General features: G+C 39.9%; 1 protein-coding gene across 5 annotated transcripts in view; it reads left to right on the forward strand.

Moving 5' to 3' along the window:
- The window catches only part of LOC131245595 (cytochrome P450 CYP72A616-like), an 80,552-nt gene that overhangs the window by 33,806 nt on the left and 28,418 nt on the right, over nt 1-18,328 (forward strand). For 2 of the 5 annotated variants that reach the window (XM_058245162.1, XM_058245159.1), the window contains exons 2-5: nt 2,829-3,049; nt 3,398-3,642; nt 4,950-5,331; nt 5,701-6,208. The exons of 1 other annotated variant lie outside the window; for it this stretch is intronic. In XM_058245162.1, coding sequence (XP_058101145.1) covers nt 2,829-3,049; nt 3,398-3,642; nt 4,950-5,331; nt 5,701-6,126 — 1,274 coding nt within the window. In that variant the 3' untranslated portion in view covers nt 6,127-6,208. Of the gene's footprint in view, nt 1-2,828; nt 3,050-3,397; nt 3,643-4,949; nt 5,332-5,700; nt 6,209-14,254; nt 14,576-18,328 lie in introns of those variants that run through there. 2 more of the 5 variants (XM_058245161.1, XM_058245163.1) reach the window with 1 other exon arrangement.

An 18,328-nucleotide genomic window follows, 5' to 3' on the forward strand; every position in this document is an offset into this window, starting at 1 on the left:
GATGGTGCGGTAAGCTGTAGTGCTATGCTTATATGTGATCGGTTCTCAATTGGTGAAGCGATTCGAATGGATGGAAGACATGTCTCCCGCGGCACACTGCCGATGGAAGCGGATTGCTTGTTACCCCGCGCACATAGATATACCTGTGAGCTGGGCTGTGTGGAATCCACAGAGGTGTCCGTGACAAATCCACTCCGTCCGTCTGTTTTGAAAGAACACAATATGACGGATATAAAAATAGGCAGATCCAAAACTCTTGTGGGCCATATACCACACGAAACAGTGGAGATTGAATGGATGGGGTTGACAGAAGTTTTATATCAGGATGATATATGTTCCTACTGTTTATCTGACTGATAATAACCCTATGAACGGTTTGGATGGCATATAAACATCATGTTCATCTCCAGGAAGGTTTCAACCGTGGACGGTTCCGTTCCCCCTGTTTCGTTTAGTGTGACCCACATGAGTGTTGGATCTGTATTATTTTTACGCAATTGTCCTATTGTGGTGTTTTAAAACAGATGGACGGAGTGGATTTGTCAAGTACATATCTTCAGACCCAACACAGCCCCTGGCACAGGTATATCTCTGTGCCCGGAGTCACAGACAACCGCTTACACTGCCGACTAGGTGCATGTCCTGAAAACTGATGGCCTACAGGCTACCAGAGCTTCGGACCATATGGCACATATGTAGTCCACCCGTACCATGAAAAAGGTGGGCTCCAACGTGAAAACCAGCTTCTCAAAAATAAGTGTGATCCGCTCACTAGGTTGGCCACATCAGTACGTTGAGTCATATCCTCGGTTGTCCATCCATTCCAAAAGCATGGCCCACCTGATGATCAGACGGTTCTCATTTTTTTACGTGGTGATCTTTGTTGGAATGATGGCCATGAAGGCCCTACAATCAATTACAAGTTTCAAATGAATATTTGGAGGTGAAATAAACATCCACTGATTCCTATTGAAAGATTGAAATGGCCAGTTAGAATTTGGACTCGGATTAGGTGGTGTGGTGATACGTTGGGCGTTATGGGCCCACCTTGGTAGATGTTTCTTATATCCACACCATCCATCCATTTTTATTCAGATATTTTAGGGCATAAACCCAAAAAGGAAGCAGATCCGAAGCTCAAGTGGACCACCCCACATTAAATAGTAGGGATAATGACACCCATTGTGATGTTTATTTTGCCATATATCTAGGGCTGTACACAAACCGGGCTAGCCGGATTAACTCGCTCGACTCGGTCCGACCCAGAACTGAGTTCGGGTCGAGACAGGCCATTTTCTTCGGGCCGAGTTCGAATAGGTTCCAGTTCGGCCTGACTCGGCCCAAAACCCGACTCGACCTGGCCCCCCCTATATATATATATATATATATATATATATATATAAATATAAATATATATATATATGTGTGTGTATATTTTTTCTAAATTCTTACCCAATTATCCTAACCATTTACAGCTCCAGGGCTGGACATGTTGGCCCGGTGACTGGGCCAAGCCTGGCCGGGTTCGGGCTGGTTTGGCTGGTGACTCGGGCAAGCTGTGTTAAGCCCAGTTCGACTCGGTTCGGCCCGATGTACATCCCTACATATATCCAACCTATTGATAAGGTCACACATATGTAGATGAATGGATAATATCAACTTGATCCAAGACTTTTATAGCCCCCAAGAAGTTTTTAATGATGAGTGTTCAATCACCATTATTTCATGTAGTGTGGTCCACTTGAGCTTAGGATTTGCTTCATTTTTTGACTTATATGTAATTCGATTGCACGGCAATTTGGATACTTACATTTGCCTGTAAAGACTTTACATGCTGTAAACGCATTATAGCTTTTAGTTGTAATAATATCAAACCAAGCAAAAAGCGATACTTGAGATTAAGTCTATTAGCTTAAAAAATAATAATAATAATAATAATAAAATAAATAAATCCATGATACACAATAGAACACAATGGTTGATATATACTTGTGATGTGTAGGGCCCATTGTATGTGTATGGTACATCCAATCTGTCCATCATGTGCTTCCCTTAATGCTCTTCTATGATCTTGAAAAAAATAGCTTGGTTGATTATTGAATGGACCACATGAGAGGGAAGGATGGGATGCCCACCATTAAAAACTTCCATATGTATTGCATTTGGGGCTGACAATGATGGGTACAGGACATCCAATCCGTCCAGTAAATGCATGATTTGATGCTTTCTTAGGCCCAAAAAAATCAACTCCTTTTTTTGGGCCCATTGTGGAGGGATTTACCACCTTAATCTCTATGTGGTGTGATTACCTACTTTATACATTGAAAACACTTAACAAGTTAACCAAACACATAATCTATTTACATGTAAACAAATTACTATTAAAAGACAAATAGAGTAGCTTCCAAATAGTATGAAACTCTTTTCAAATATAAAGTACTAACTTAAAACTTCATAGGCACCCAACACCACTTAACTCTGTAATCTATGAATGGCCTGAAACGAATAACTCTTACATTCTTCCACTGTAGTGTTTAAAAAAAAAAAAAAAAATCTTTTTACACACACCACATGGGCACTCAATCCCATAATCTTCGAAACAGTCTTGTGTACCACTGAATTATGGAACTGGACCCCACTATAGTTATGCGGGTGAGAATTTAACCGTTTCAGTTGAAGTTTTATATTTGAATCTTATTTATATATAACAGGCATGCTCGCACAAATATGTTTAGTCAAAATCTTTTATTTTACTTCAGCTGTTTATTTTCTCTAGCAATCCTTATAAGCAATGAAATTACTGATGATTGAAAGTGGGAAAAACATAGGAAAAACATCCGTCACATGGTTTGGAACAACTCCTAGAGTGAACATCATGGATCCAGAACTGATAAGGGAAGTCCTTTCGAATAAGTTTGGACACTTTGCAAAGCAAAAGCAAACTGCATTTGTGAAGCAGTTAGTATCTGGGCTCGTGAGTCACGAAGGCGAAAAATGGGCAAAACATAGGAGAATCATCAACCCCGCCTTCCATGTAGAGAAGTTGAAAGTAAGCACCATGACTTCTTTCTCAGAAAATCATAGGCTACTCATGATCATGAATTTCCACCCGTGACATGCAAACGTGAGACCTAAGCTGTTCATCAAGTGGACCCCACTATGTTTGTGCTATGGTTTGAATCTTGGATGGATTGACTGAACATGTAAGAAAGAATTGAATGATTAGAACACAAGTGTGGCTCATTTCACAAGCATACACACCTGATGGATGGCTCTGATCTCGCACTTAATCATGGCACAGCTCTTTTTTCTCTTTAAATGACACAATATTGGTCATTTATCATTGTATAAAGTGATGCCTATCTGTAAGCTGCTTTCTGTTTCTTGTTGGCTATAGAGGATGTTACCAGCATTCTCTGCAAGTTGCAGTGAATTGATCAGCAAATGGGAGCAGTGGGTTGGTTCTGAAGAGTCCCGTGAATTAGATCTGTCGCCAGAACTCCAAGCTTTAACGGGAGATGTTATCTCACGGACAGGGTTTGGTAGCAGCTACAAGGAAGGGAGGCGGATTTTCCAACTCCTAACAGAACAGGGAGAGCTTGTTATCCAGGCTATTCAAAAGGCATACATCCTGCTATCGGTGTGTTCTCACGTCTCCTCTTACTTGCTTGCATTCATTTCCTTCTTCTTCTTCTTCTTTTTCTATTTCTTTTTTTCTTTTTTTCTTTTTGCTGCATTGTTTCTCTCTAGTATTTGAATAGGAAGAATCCAAAATATGGAAGTGGGAAATCCCTAAAGAACCCTCAGGGAATGGAAAACCGCAAAATCCAATCAACAGGAATTCCGTCGTTTGGTTATGAGTGTTGTTTTCTATGTAAATGTTAAAAGGTCAACAGTTGAACAGTGAGACCTGTCTCTCGGTTGGGGCAGTGCAGAACGGTTTCCCTCATTTTGCAAGGAAAAGCTAGGAAAAAGAAATCGATTTCCCCCTCTTTTGGTGACTCAAACAGAAGAAGCCATCTCATGATTGAGGTCATATACTAAATTGAAACACAATGAAACAAATAGGTGTTTGGAAACTGAATTGAATCACAATGATTAAGCTCATTCAAGTGGAAAAGCTCGTGTTTCCTAGTGCTCATTGTGAGAAAGTGGCCCTCAAATAGCCATTGCATTCCTTTCAAGACCAACTTGAATGTTACATAATTGTGATTTCAAGCCAAGCACCTCAAGATGCAAAATGAGGAAGGGCATCTCAATTTGGCCAGTTCCTCTTTGTTAAACTAATCATTGCATTTCAATTCAATAGTGCACCCAAACAGAACTTAAATCAATTCTTGAAAGAGCGATCTGCAAGTCAACATCTAGATTGTATGCCTTTTTAAACGACATTTCTGCTTGATTTCTAGCTATTTAGGTATTAGCACAACTCAAAATCCTATTTGGGATGGCTGAGGAGCGTTGTTTTTCAGTTACCATTTATCCCATTAGACTGGGTGATGCCCATGAACCTACTTCTGACTCTATGTAGGGTTCCAATTGTTAATTCCACCATCAATTGAAATCTGTGTTTGGATGCACTAAGGAATTGCATTGCAATGATCAGTTCCATAAAGTGGAAAATGAAATTCTTGCTTGGTATTCACATGGACTGGGCTCCACAGTGCAATTTAGTTACTTTGAAGGTAGCCTTCAAAAGAACATAACTACAATTTGGCTGCTGCTTCTGATTATTACAAATTGGTCTGTCTTTCAGTCCTGAACTAATTATTTCAATTCATTTCAACTGTGCATCCAAGCGCAGCTTTAAAAGTTTCCAATAAATTCCATGAGTGAGAAGAGGGAAGTGATATAAAGGAAATGAAATCAGAAACCCAAATGATATTTTATCACAAATTCTGAATGATAATTTCTATAAATTCCATATCATGTGCACTATCACATTGCAGGTTTTTTCCCATGAAAGACAACCTGAGGAGAAAGGAAATCGATAGAGAAATACGAGCTATTGTGAGGAGTATGATTGAAAAGAGGGAGAAGGCTATGAAAACGGGGGAAGCCAGCAACGATGATTTGTTGAGCTTGCTAATGGAATCCAATTCCAAAGAATCCCAAGAACAAGGGAATTCCAAGAGCATGAGTATTGAAGAAGTGATAGAGGAGTGCAGGCTATTCTACCTTGCAGGGCAGGAGACCACGTCTAGCTTGCTGACATGGACAATGATCTTGTTGAGTATGCATCCGAGTTGGCAAGAGCGAGCGAGGGAAGAGGTGTTGCAAGTCTTTGGGAAGAACAAACCAGACTTTGATGGCTTAAGCCACCTCAAAATTGTGAGTGTTTTCCTTTCCAAGTGATGCCAATATACAAATGACACAGGGCCAATGGTGATCGGGTCATAGTCCAAAATCAGACTGGTCGTGCTCCAGGTGGGCCACACATGTTACATCAAATGTGGAAGTTGGTTGTCATTTCTAACTGTCCATTTTCGTACAATATGGCCCATCTAATGGGCAGGGTGATGTGATCTTTGGGGTGGTTGCACTCACCAAAGAGTCCTGATGAACTGCACAACTCTTTGTGAATTAATTTGCATGCACATGTGAATTATTTCTTAGATTTTTCACTGATTTCACATGAAAGTACTGCATTTAATCATTGGCCAGACACATGATCTCTGAAATTGTTGAAATCAATGGCAGGTAACCATGATCCTGCATGAGGTTCTCCGACTGTACCCACCTGCGATTCTCCTTAATCGGCGAACTTATAAAAGAATGCAACTAGGAGGAATAACCCTCCCAGCTGGTGTGGAACTTTCACTGCCGATTCTCCTCATCCATCATGATCCCAAGCTTTGGGGCGAGGACGCAGATGAATTCAACCCAGAGAGATTTTCCAGAGGAGTCTCCAAGGCAACAAACAATCAAGTCTCGTTCTTCCCATTTGGGTGGGGTCCACGGATATGCATTGGGCAGAACTTCGCCTTGGTAGAATCTAAGTTAGCTTTGGCCATGATCCTACAACATTTCTCGTTCGAGCTATCACCTTCCTATGTCCATGCTCCTTACACTGTTATAACTCTCCGTCCTCAGCATGGTGCTCAACTCATCTTACATAAACTTTGAAGGTCCATTTGGTCCTTGTCATAGAGCTATGTGGACAGTCATCTGGATTTGGTTATTTTATAGTGATAACTGTTGTTATTAACCTAAAGCATACCTGAATTGGGTATTGCACCTGCCTGGACGGAACTCTCCTCACCCCCAATGTGGTGGGATTTGAATGGAGGACTGGCTGCCATCATAGATAGGCTGATCAAGTACCTATTTGACTGAACAACTTTTAAAAATGTTTTGCTGGGCTCCATTTTTTACTGCAGCATGAGCTATGTCTAATGGGGGAATTACCTAGTCTGCATCCCCTAAAAGCAGGTCTATTCAATAATTAGGTGGGTCATATTATAGAAAATAATGGACAACCACCTGAAAAACTCCAAATTCTTATGTTGGCCCACATGATGGCTAGACTGGCTGATTCTTGGGGTGTCCAGCTCCTTGATGGGGCAAACCTTGTTGATGAATTGGATGACATACACAACTGATTATTGTGTTTGATGATGCACTCCATGGTGGGATCACACCGACCTATGGTTGGCATCCTATTCCTATTGTCCCCTCGGTGGAGCTCACCTGAGTTCCACCTAAGTTGTAATATATATGGCTGACTTTTATATGCAAAGCCTAGACTCCAGGGTAGAAACTGATGGACATAGTCGATTCATATATATAGCATGGTTAGCCCTATAGAGCTCAAGTGTTTTAGGTGTTGTAGTCTTGTACTCTTTTGCAGGGGATTCTCATTCTTTTGGTGTTTAATCTTTGGGAGTTTTCTCTAAATATGCCTAGGCCATTTTTGGAGCTCCATTTTTTTAAAATTATTTTTCTAAACTTTTATGTGCAGGATTGAGGGGATTATATTTTCCCGGGACCAAAATGCCAATGTACTTTATAAAGCCCTTAAAATATTTTCCAGTATCATGCAATTTTATGAATATGCTCTCCCTTATTACAAGTTAGATCAGGGTGATTTTAAGCTTGCTGGAAAAATAATTCAAGGAGCTTTCAGTTAGCACTGGAATCATCTCATGTAGAGACCTTTTGACCTTTTAAAAGTGAGGCCTATTTCATTGATGGTGTAACCCACTTCTCCATGACTTTCAATTCAAACGATGACATACCAAATGGTTCTCCACAGAGGCATTTTATAACTCAGTGAAAAGCTTATAAAATTAACTTTTCAACAAGCATAAAAATATTTAAATCTAAGGTATAATGAGGAAGCTTCGATTTGTTTACCCAAAATTGCGTGGTGCTAACCATTTAAGCAGCGTGAGTTACACCATCAAAGACCATGGACCTACTTTTTAAAATATCAAATGGTATCCAAATGAAAAGATTCCAGTCCTAGATGACTAGATAGGGAGAAATTATCATTCAAAGTGTGGACTATAAATCAAACATAACTTTTGATCCAAGTATCGTCACGCACAACGTATCTATCTTTATGTAATGATGGTTCCAGGGTCAACCGACCTACTATGCAGGTCGCATATGTACATTTTGCGAGAAAGTGTGCCCTTTTGGTTCAAAATTATGATTTTGGAAAAAAATTATTATTTTTAGTCATTTCTATTTTTTGTCATATCTCCTTAATTTTAGAGTTTTAGGATTTCTGGCTTTTTAGAAATTGCTTGTAACCATAATAGGAATCCTTCAGTAAGGTTTATTTGGACTTTCTATTTTTAGAAAATTAGACTTCAAAAGAATTTTACTATTTCGAGTAACTAAGAGTTTTACTATTTTGAATCATTTCGAATCAGAGTTTGGGTTTTCTTTACCAAGTATAATCAGAAATCATACACATTATTCAATAAAATATCCAAATTTTCTTTCTTATTTTCTTATAGACTCAAGAACTCTCCTTGTGTATTCAAAGTTTTAATCACTTGAGGAAGATGATGATCTTCTTCTTATTGTTTTATGCTATTCCCTACATTAAACTCTTGTGTAAAGTGAAAACAAATATTAATGTGCTTACTACATCTATGAAATATCAGATTCTTTATAAGAGAGTCAAATTATTATCACAATAGATAATCATGGAACCATCTTAAGGATAGTAAATCACTCTAAAGCTATCTTCTTAATCAAGCTACTTGACTTGCATAAGATGTAGCTACAATGTACTTGGCTTTAATAGTTGAAAGAACGACCACCTCTTTAAAGGCCATGTGAATGTAACACTTCCAATACAAAATACGATGTGGCATGCTCTTTTTATCATCCATATACTGGCATAATTGCCATCTTTAGGCCCAAAAAGTCTAAATTCTTTAGCACAATAACAAATAAAATCATGATTGTTGATTAGATGTCTCATCTATAAAGAAAAAGAGGTTTCGAATGATCGATGGACAGAGTTGATTGATTGAGTGAACCATAGATTAGACAGATTGGTCTCTAGACAGTTTTAGACAGGTTTGATCGATCAACCTTGGAGGTTTGAGTGATCGACAAAAAATTTTTATTTTTTATTTTTTTTAAAAAATCATGTTAACTCTCTAGACACTTTTGAGCATGTTTGACGATCAATCGAGTGTTGTTTGATCAATATTGATTGATCGATACTTAGATCGATGGCACGCACAGTTTTGCATAGCTGCGCATTTTATTTCTTATTTCCGGTGTAACACTATATATATATATATATATATATATATATATATCCTTGTAAAACGGGCTTAGAGTATCGAAAGGCTTATTCTAAAGAGAGGCTAGGGTTTTGAGAAGTATTCTCGCATCAGTAACCTGATATATCTCTTATAATTTATTTTCATAGTAGATTTTCTTGTCACTTTGTGGCGTGATTTTTTTCCGTAAGGGTTTTCTATATAAAATCGTGTATTCTTGTGCATGCTTTGTTTGCGTTTGTTTCTCATTGTGTGATTCGAATTTAGAGTTTACTTTCGTGATTCCCCAACAAGTGGTTCTAAAGCCATACATTGCAACTTGAGTTTGAATCTGAAACATAACGATGGAGGGATCTAACATGAAGTATGAGACAAAAAAGTCCACCCGAAACAAATAACTTTGAACTATGAAAAGTGAAGATGAGAGGCCTTCTAGTTCAATAAGTATTACAACATGCACTCCTTGATATAATGAAGCGTCAAGTGACTATGAGCGATGAAGAGTGGGAAGAACTAGATGAGAGGGAAAAATCTCAATCCAATTATGTTTGGCAGAGACGTCCTTTATAACGCCCTTGATCAGAAGATCATCGCAGGGCTTTGGACGAAATTAGAAAGTTTGTACATAATGAAATCTTTATCGAATCGCCTGTATTTAGAAAAAAAAAATTACAATCTGAAGATGGCAGAATGGTTAAATACTAATGAACGCATTAGCGCATTCAATCAACTACTTTACAGGTTGACGAGTGTGGAAGTTATGATCTATGAGGAAGACTGAGCCCTAATTTTATTGAATTCTTTTTTAGAGTCTTATGAGAGTCTCATAGACACTATGTGCAACGGTAGGAAGACCATTGATGTCAAAATTTTTATCTCAACCTTTCATTCGAATCAATTGAGAAAGGACGGTGGCGGAGGTTCCTCTATGGATGCATTGGTTATTAGGGAAAAAGGTTCTGAGTGAGAGAAGAAAAATTCACGATCTAGGTCCAAGTCTAAAGGCAAAGAGAAAATGAAGTTTTGAAAATGTGGAAGGACGGAGCATGTGAAGAAGGATTATCGGAATCCTAATGCCTAGAAAGTAAAGAAATCAGATAAATCGTCGAAGGAGACCAACGTAGCGGAATCTAATGAAAATGCGAGTGGTTGTGACGTATTGACCGCATTCAAATCCAGGTATCTCAGCAATGAGTGGATTTTGGATTAGAGAGCTTTATACCACATGTCCTCTCATCGGAGTTAGTTCACCAGTTATAGCGAGTACGATGGTCGTCAGGTGTTTATGAGCAATAATATTGCCTATAAAGTTGTTGGTGTCGAATCGTGTAATATCCTAGATTTTCGTTATTTTGGATTACCAAAAAATCCTTGAAATTTTTTAATATAACTAGCCTAGGTCGTCACTAACTAGCCCTTAATGCTCAAGGTGGGCCTATACGCGGGTGGTACCGATAAAGAACTGTATAAATTCGATTAATCAATCATAGGAAGTCAATGAATCTGTTCGATCACTTAAACATCGAGTTTAGCATTGTGATTTGTTTATCTAGGACCCAAATTTGCCCAATCACTTAAACAAAAGAGCAATCAATTTGACAAAGAATTCGGTATATCATTCTCGTACTAAGGATATTAATGTTCGTCATCATTTTATCCGATGGGTGTTTGAGGAATGGGGTGTCACTTTTGAGAAGATTCATATGAGCGTGAATCCGACAGATATGCTTACTAAGGTGGTTGTCACAAAAAAATTTAAATTTTAATTGATTTTTCTAGGTCTAACAAAGGTTTGATAAAGATGGAGTGTGCACGAGAAGTGATGAACGCGGTAAAGCTATGATGAAGACGATTAAGATAGAGCTTGAATCTGAGGATCATGATAATTAAAACCATGATGGAGATTGTTAATAAAATGTCTTCAATCTGTTAAGAAACAAGAATTTTAAGTGATCAAGGGATAGAGTCGATCGATCAAGTGAGCCCAGGATTAAACATATTAGTCTCTGGACAGTTTTGGACATGTTCGATCAATCGACCTTAGAGGTTCGAGTGATCGACGAAATTTAAATTAAAAAAAAAAAAATTTATGTTAACCCTCTGGACACTTTTGAGCATATTCGATTGATCGAACATGGTGGGCTCAATCGATTGATGCTTAGATCAATAGCATGTGAAGTTTTGCGTAATTGCACAATTTATTTCCTATTACAGTATAACGCTATATATATATATATCACTCGGGGTGGGCGGGGCCCACAGGGGAGGTCTCATGTTCGAGACTCCTCACCGGGGGTGATTAATGAGAATTTCACACCGGGTTCGAGTGGGGTACTATGTGGGATGCGGGGACACACTCGGGGTGAGCGGCCCGTGTGAAGCAATACCCATATGATTTGAGGCCCACGAGGGGGGTTCGGTCGAGGTCCTAACCCATGTGGGGCTTGGGCTATGAGAAAGGATTAATTCATCATGCTCTAACAGTTCGAGCTTTTAGAGCAACTAGTTAATTATCATGCATCAAATTGGGGTGTGTGTGTGTGTGTGTGTGCGTGCGTGTGTGTGTAGGTGCAAACCGAGATTAGAATAGGTTTTTAAGAATGGTTCTCAAATTTGTAAGTTGATCTATTTCTTTTAATTCATTTTCATCGTAGATTTGTTTGTCGCTTTACTCTGTGATTTTTTCCTACAAGGGTGTTTCATGTAAAATCATGTGTTTTTATGTATGCTTTGCTTGCATTTGTTTCTCATCATGTGATTTGAATTCAGAATTTACTTTTGCAGTTCTCCAGCAATGATCAAGCATACCTTTATTGCAAAATTCTCTTTCCTTTCTATATATTTTTACCAAAAACTTTATATAGCAACAAAGTAACCTCACACTCTATAGATATTATACCTCGGCCTAGCAGCCATAAAATGTAGTGTGTAACATCTATTAGATTGCTTCTATTATCATTAATCAACCTAAAACCAATTTTCATGGGCATACATGCTAGTTTCGGCTTTTTCTCTTTAGCCTTTATAAAATTCTCGAGCATATATGCTTTTGCTGACAAATAAAATATCTATTATCTATCTAATTTACCTCAACCCTAGTCAAATAATAAACCATGAGATTTATGTCCATAATTTCAAATTCATAAACCATAGCCATCTTAAACCATTATTCATAACACAGTCACTTCTTACTAAGATTAGATCATTAATATTAATTCATCATCACGGTATGCTTGACACAAATAGCATGCTCCTTGGCCCGCTTGAATTTTGGACACAAATAGCATGCTTGCGGACCCACTTGAGTTTTGGACATCTCTGGTGTTTGGGCTCGTCCAGATGAGCTGACGTAAGGGATGACGGAGGTAGTCGAAATATCACAATCAATATTATTGCGTGTTAAACAAGAATTTTGTATTGGTGCGGCCTGAGAGGGTGAGCCCTAACCATGGGCCCCACCTTGATGTATATATTTTATATCCATCCCCCACATCTGTTTTGCCGGCTCTTTCTTATCCCCGGGCCAAATATAGAGTAGATCCAATCAGCAATCAGCTAGACCGTACTAGGGAAAGGTGGTGGTTGAGAGCCAACCATTGAAAACTCCTTAGTGTGAACCATAATACTTATTTTCGTTTCAATATGTTGATAAGGTCCCGTGGACCCGAACTAGGGGAAAGAAAAAAAAACAAATATCAACTTGATCCAAAACTTATATAACCCACAAAAAAAATTTTAATGGCCAGTTATTGTATTTGGATATGCTTCATTTCTTTATCCTGTCATGAAATAAGCTTTTTTTTTTTAAAAAAAAAAAACAGATGTACGGCGTGGATATACAATACATACCGTCTATCTATTTGGCAGCTCGTCCCGGGGCTTGATACGAAAAATAAGACAGATCTAACTATCAAGTGGAACACACTGCAAAAAAGCAGCGGTGGATTGAACGTCTATCATTGAAACCTTTGTGGGGACCTTTGTGGGGTCAGAGAAGTTTTGGATCAATATGAAATTTGGTTTTCCTCTTCGCTCAGGTCTTTGTGACCTTATGAACAGATTGGATGGATAATAAACGTTACGGTGGACCCTACAAATTTTTTAACAGTGAAAATCATTATCTCCGCTACTATTTGTGGTGTGGTCCAGATGATCTTTGGATATGATTCATTTTTTGGATAATGCTTTAAAATGATCTCTGAAAATAGATGAACGGTGTGGATATAACAAATACATCAATGTGAGCCCCTATAACTTTGATCTCCTTTGAACCGTTCGTATAACTAGGAGCTCGAGGAGCATAAGTGCTCGTCTTCGCACGACACGTACTTACAGCAGCTAAATAGTTGGTGTTTCTTTGCACGACACGTACTTACAGCAGCTATATAGCTGGTGTGTGGTACACTAAGGAGCGGATTGGCTGGTGTACCACACATCAGCAATATAGCTAGTGTATTGACGTCAGCAAGTTCCTCAGGAACCATAATGAGGTATGTGTTATATCCAAACCATCCATCCATTTGGCGAGCTCTTCTTAAGGCTTGATCCAAAAAATAAGATAGAACTAAATATCAATTGGACCACATTGAAAAAAAAACAGGGGGGATTGAACGCCTACCATTGAAAGCCTTTGGGGGATCATAGAAGTTTCGGATCAATGTGAAATTTGTTTTTCCTTTTCATCCATGTATTTGAGACCTTATTACCATATTGGATGGAAAATACACGTTATGGTGGCCCTACGAAATTTTTAACTGTGAAAATCATTATCGTCGCTGCTATTTTTGGTGTGGTCCATTTGAGATTTGGATATGATTCATTTTTTGTCCAATGCTCTAAAATGATCTCGAAAAATGGATGGACGATGTGGATATAATAAATACATCGTTGTGGGGCCATGTTACTTTGATCTCCTTTGAACCGTTCGTACGACTCAGAGCTCGAGGAGCGTCCGCGCTCGTCTTAGCACGACACGTATCTGCATAGCTACATATCTGGTGTGTGGTCCACCAGCCAATCCGCTTCCTCACACATAGGGCCACACCACATGAAAGCAATAGTGATCGGATAAAGCTCAGGTGGACCACACCACATGAAAACAATAGTGATTGGATATACACCACTAAAATCCTCCTGAGGCCTTCTGTACTGTTTATTTGACATCCAATCTGTTGATTAGGTCATACAGGCCCAGATGAAGGGAAAAAACAAAAATTAGCTTAATCCAAAACTTTTATCGCCCCCAAAATGTTTTTAATGGTGGACGCTCATTCAACACTGTTTCCTGTAATGTGGTCCACATGAGAGTGGGATATACCTCATTTTTGGTCTTTTACTGTAAAATGATCTGTAAAAATAGATGGACGGTATGGATGAAACACTTACATCATGGTGGCACCCACGTAGCAACGAACACCAGCCATTGGCTGGTGTCAGGGGGAGTAGCCAATCCGTTTCCCACATGAAATTGCCTCGAACCCACACGCCATCACTTTTTAACTCACGGCTTGAAGGGCTTTTTAGGGAGGGAGGGAGAGAGGGAGAGAGAGAGATGGATGTATATCTGTCGAATTTGCTTGTAATAGCTGGTGTTTTGATCCTACCATGGGTTTGGAAGGTATTCAACTACGTTTGGTGGAGACCCAAAATGCTGGAGAGGACTCTGAAGAAGCAAGGCATCCATGGCCCACCCTACAAACTCCTCTCTGGGAATATAGTCGATAATTTCAGGGCGTTGAAGGAAGCACAAGCCAAACCCATGGGCCTGTCTCACCAGATCGTGCCACGTGTCGCCCCCTTCCATCTTCAGACGGTGAAGAATTATGGTATTTGTCTTTTTTTTTTTTTAATTAGTTTCAGTTCCGTGAAAATATAGGCTTGCAACTCTCCGTAGATTAATGGAAAGTTAGTAAGAGGACTAATCACGTACATGCAGACGGTACCACAAGTTGTGGTACCGTACCATCCTTTCCCGGCAACATGACACTTCTGTAGGAAATCAGAGCCATTAAAATGGTAGGCCCCACCCTGAAAATTAATTAGGATGATCAGATAGCTGGCTAGGTGGGACAAAACTGTATGCTGAGTCAGACCATTGGTTGTGCATTTATTCCAATTGCGTGGCCCACTAATGAGAACAATGGTCTGATTTTTTCCCCAAGTGATCCAAATGACGGGGCCTCTTGTTTTCATGGAACGGATTTCTACAAAGTGGTATGTTGGAAGGAAAGATGGCGCGGTACCACAAGTTGTGGTGCCTTGCTTATATGTGGTCTAAATCGATTCGAGTGGATCGAGGCGAGAGTGGACTTGTCTACCGCGGACGCGGATGTGTAGTGAGGTCCTCTCCCCCTTTTACCGTGGTGTGAAGACTCTGTGGGGCCCACCATGATGTGTGTGTTTCATCCATACCGTCCATCCGTTGTTGCAGATCATTTTAGGGCATGATCCCAAAATTGAAGCATATCCAAGGATCAAGTGGACCATACCACAGAAAACTGTTAGGGTGCGGCTTCGGTGGGTGGGTGGATCCCTGACTGTGGGGCCACCCTGATGTATGTGCCTTACATCCACGCCGTTCATCTGTTTTAACAGATCATTCAGGGCTTGATCCCAAAAATGAAGCAGATCCATATTTAAGGTGGGCCACACCACAGGGAACAGTGGTGATTGAATACTCACCACTAAAACTTCTTGGGGGCCTCTGGAAAGTTTATTTTCCACATAACCATCAGCATGATCCAAAACTTTTGGGGCCCACGAGACGTTTTTAATGGTCAACCATCACTGTTTCCTGTGGTGTGGTCCACCTTAGATTTGGATCTGCTTTATTTTTTGGATCATGCCATAAAATGATCTGTTAAAACAGGTGGACGGCATGGATGTAAGGGAAATATATCAGGGTGGGCCCCATAGTCAGGGATCCACCCACCTCGATGGATCCAAGGATCCACCCAAGCTGCGCCCAAACTGTCATTGACATCCACCGTTGAAACCTTCCTGGGGTCCACATTGATATTTTTTTATTTATTTTTAGAGGTAACGATGTTTATTTCTCATCCAACTTATTCATAAAATCATCTTCATACAACATGTAGAGGGTGGTGAGTGCCTCATTTCACAATCCATGTACATCCACCACAAACTCGGATTCGGTAGTGATCCTTCCAGTGCCTGCATCAGTATTGGTTAGCGCTGGAAGAACTTTGGGGGCCCCACCATGATGTGTGTGTTTTATCCACATCGTCCATCAATTTTGCCGGTGCATTTTAGGGCATGGGCCCAAAAATGAGGTAGATCCAAATCTCAAGTGGACTACACTATAGGAAATAATTGTGATTGAATGCCCAACATTAAAAACTTCCAAGGACCCATGTAGTGTTTATTTGCCATCCAACCTATTGATCAGGTCACAAAAACCTAGATGAAGGGAAAACACAAATATCAGTTTCATCCAAAACTCTTGTGGCCCCTAAGAAGTTTTTAGTGGGGGGCATTCAATTACCATTGTTTCTTATGGTGTGGTCCACCTGAGATTTTGATCTACCTCATTTTTGGGCACATGCCCGAAAATATGCTAGCAAAATGGATGGACGGCGTGGATAAAACACATACATCATGGTGGGGCCCACAAATCCTTTCAAGCACCGACTCATACTGTCGTGGGTACTGGATGAGTCACTACCAACTCTGAGTGCCTGTGGCAAGCTGCTGATCAGGGCCATGTAACAAAAACTGGTTACCTTCAGGCTACCGCATCATCTGGGACCATACCATCTAACCCTGCCAACATGGCACTTATGTAGTCCATCGGTACCATGAAAAGGTAGGCCCCACCATGAGAAGCACCCTTCTCAAGAATCAGTCTGATCCACTCACTAGGTTGGCCACACCTGTTCATTGAGTCATATCATCAGTTGTCCATCAATTCCAATAGTGTGGCCCACCTAATGATTAGACCAGTCTCATTTTTGTTCCAGGTGATCTTTGTTGGAATGATGGCCATGAAGGCCCTGCTATCAATTACAAGTTTCAAATGAATATTTGAAGGGAATGAAATAAACATTCTCTAATTTCCATTAAGGAATGAAATGCCCATTTAGGATTTAGGTCTACCAAAGGTTTTTCACAAAACCATGAAAATCATCTGGCAAGCACAACAAATCAAGGGCCATTTTCATAACTTAGTAGCAATTAGCAATCACCAATCTCATGACACCAATCGCCTCTTTCCACATTCCTATGATTAGAAACGGGAATATTTTCAAATAAAAACTTTGATACTCTAACAGAGTGTGATGCCTTAGTATGTGGGCAGTAAGGCCTGCTTGGTCGACACCTAGAATGAGTTCATCCCATTTCAGTTAATCATAATTTCATTAAACTCAAATAAGATGAATTCATTTTTAGGTGTCTACCGATCAAGCCAGAAGTGTTTTCTTGGGGTTTGTTATTGCCCAGGATTTTCTGCGTAAAATCATGAGTAAAAAAATCGCCCAGATTGACTGCCATTGTTGTCGACCGAGCTTGATCTTCCTCTCTTCACTCTCCTCAATCCAAGCATTGACTGCTAGATTTTTGTAAACTCATAGTGACGGTAGGGGAGTAGGACTTTCCTTGTTTAGATGCCTCAAGGGCCCATTTGGATGCACTCTCAAAAGGAGTGTTTGATGCCAAAAATGCTGTTTTAAGCCAAACCCCAGTTACTTCTAAAACCAGCTGAGTCAACTGGCAAAATTGCAGGAAACCCTTGTTTGTGGGAGTTGCATCCAAACAGGCACCAAACGACCCTAACCTGTCAAGTGTTCATTCCTCTTTTAGTATCCATGTGTTTAAGGGCTCCCATACTTGACTGATTCACGGACATGACACGCGAGTATGCGACAGATGCATCAGCCCAGTCATGTTTACACGTCACAACTATAAGTGGGCCCCATCAGTATGCCCATTCCCTAACCTAACGGTTTTGATTCAATCCAGTTTTACTCCGTGTGATCTATGACTGGCCTGAAACAAATAACTCTTACATTCTCCCACTATAGTTATGCAGGTATGAATTTAACTGTTTCAGTTGAAGTTTTATATTTGAATCCTATTTATATACAAACACACATATACACAAATATGTTTTAGTCAAATCTTTAATTTTACTTTAGATGTTTCTCTTCTCTATCAATCCTTGTAAGTAATGAAACTACTAAATAATGGGAGGGGGAAAAATACAGGAAACACATCTGTCACATGGTTTGGAACAATGCCTAGGGTGAACATCATGGATCCAGAACTGATAAAGGAAGTCCTTTCGAATAAGTTTGGCCACTTTGCAAAGCCAAAGCAGACTTCATTTGGGAAGCAGTTAGTGGGTGGGCTCGTGGTCCACGAAGGCGAAAAATGGGCTAAACATAGGAGAATCATCAACCCTGCCTTCCATGTAGAGAAGTTGAAAGTAAGCACCCAGGACTTCTTTCTCAGAAATCAAAGGCTACTCACGAATCCCCATGTGTGCCACACAAATGCAGGACCAGAGCTGTTCATCAAGTGGACCCCACTGCGATTGTGCTGTGGTTCAAAAATTGGGT

Source organism: Magnolia sinica, chromosome 5 (genome assembly GCF_029962835.1).
Source record: "Magnolia sinica isolate HGM2019 chromosome 5, MsV1, whole genome shotgun sequence".
In the NCBI taxonomy this organism is placed as follows: domain Eukaryota; kingdom Viridiplantae; phylum Streptophyta; class Magnoliopsida; order Magnoliales; family Magnoliaceae; genus Magnolia; species Magnolia sinica.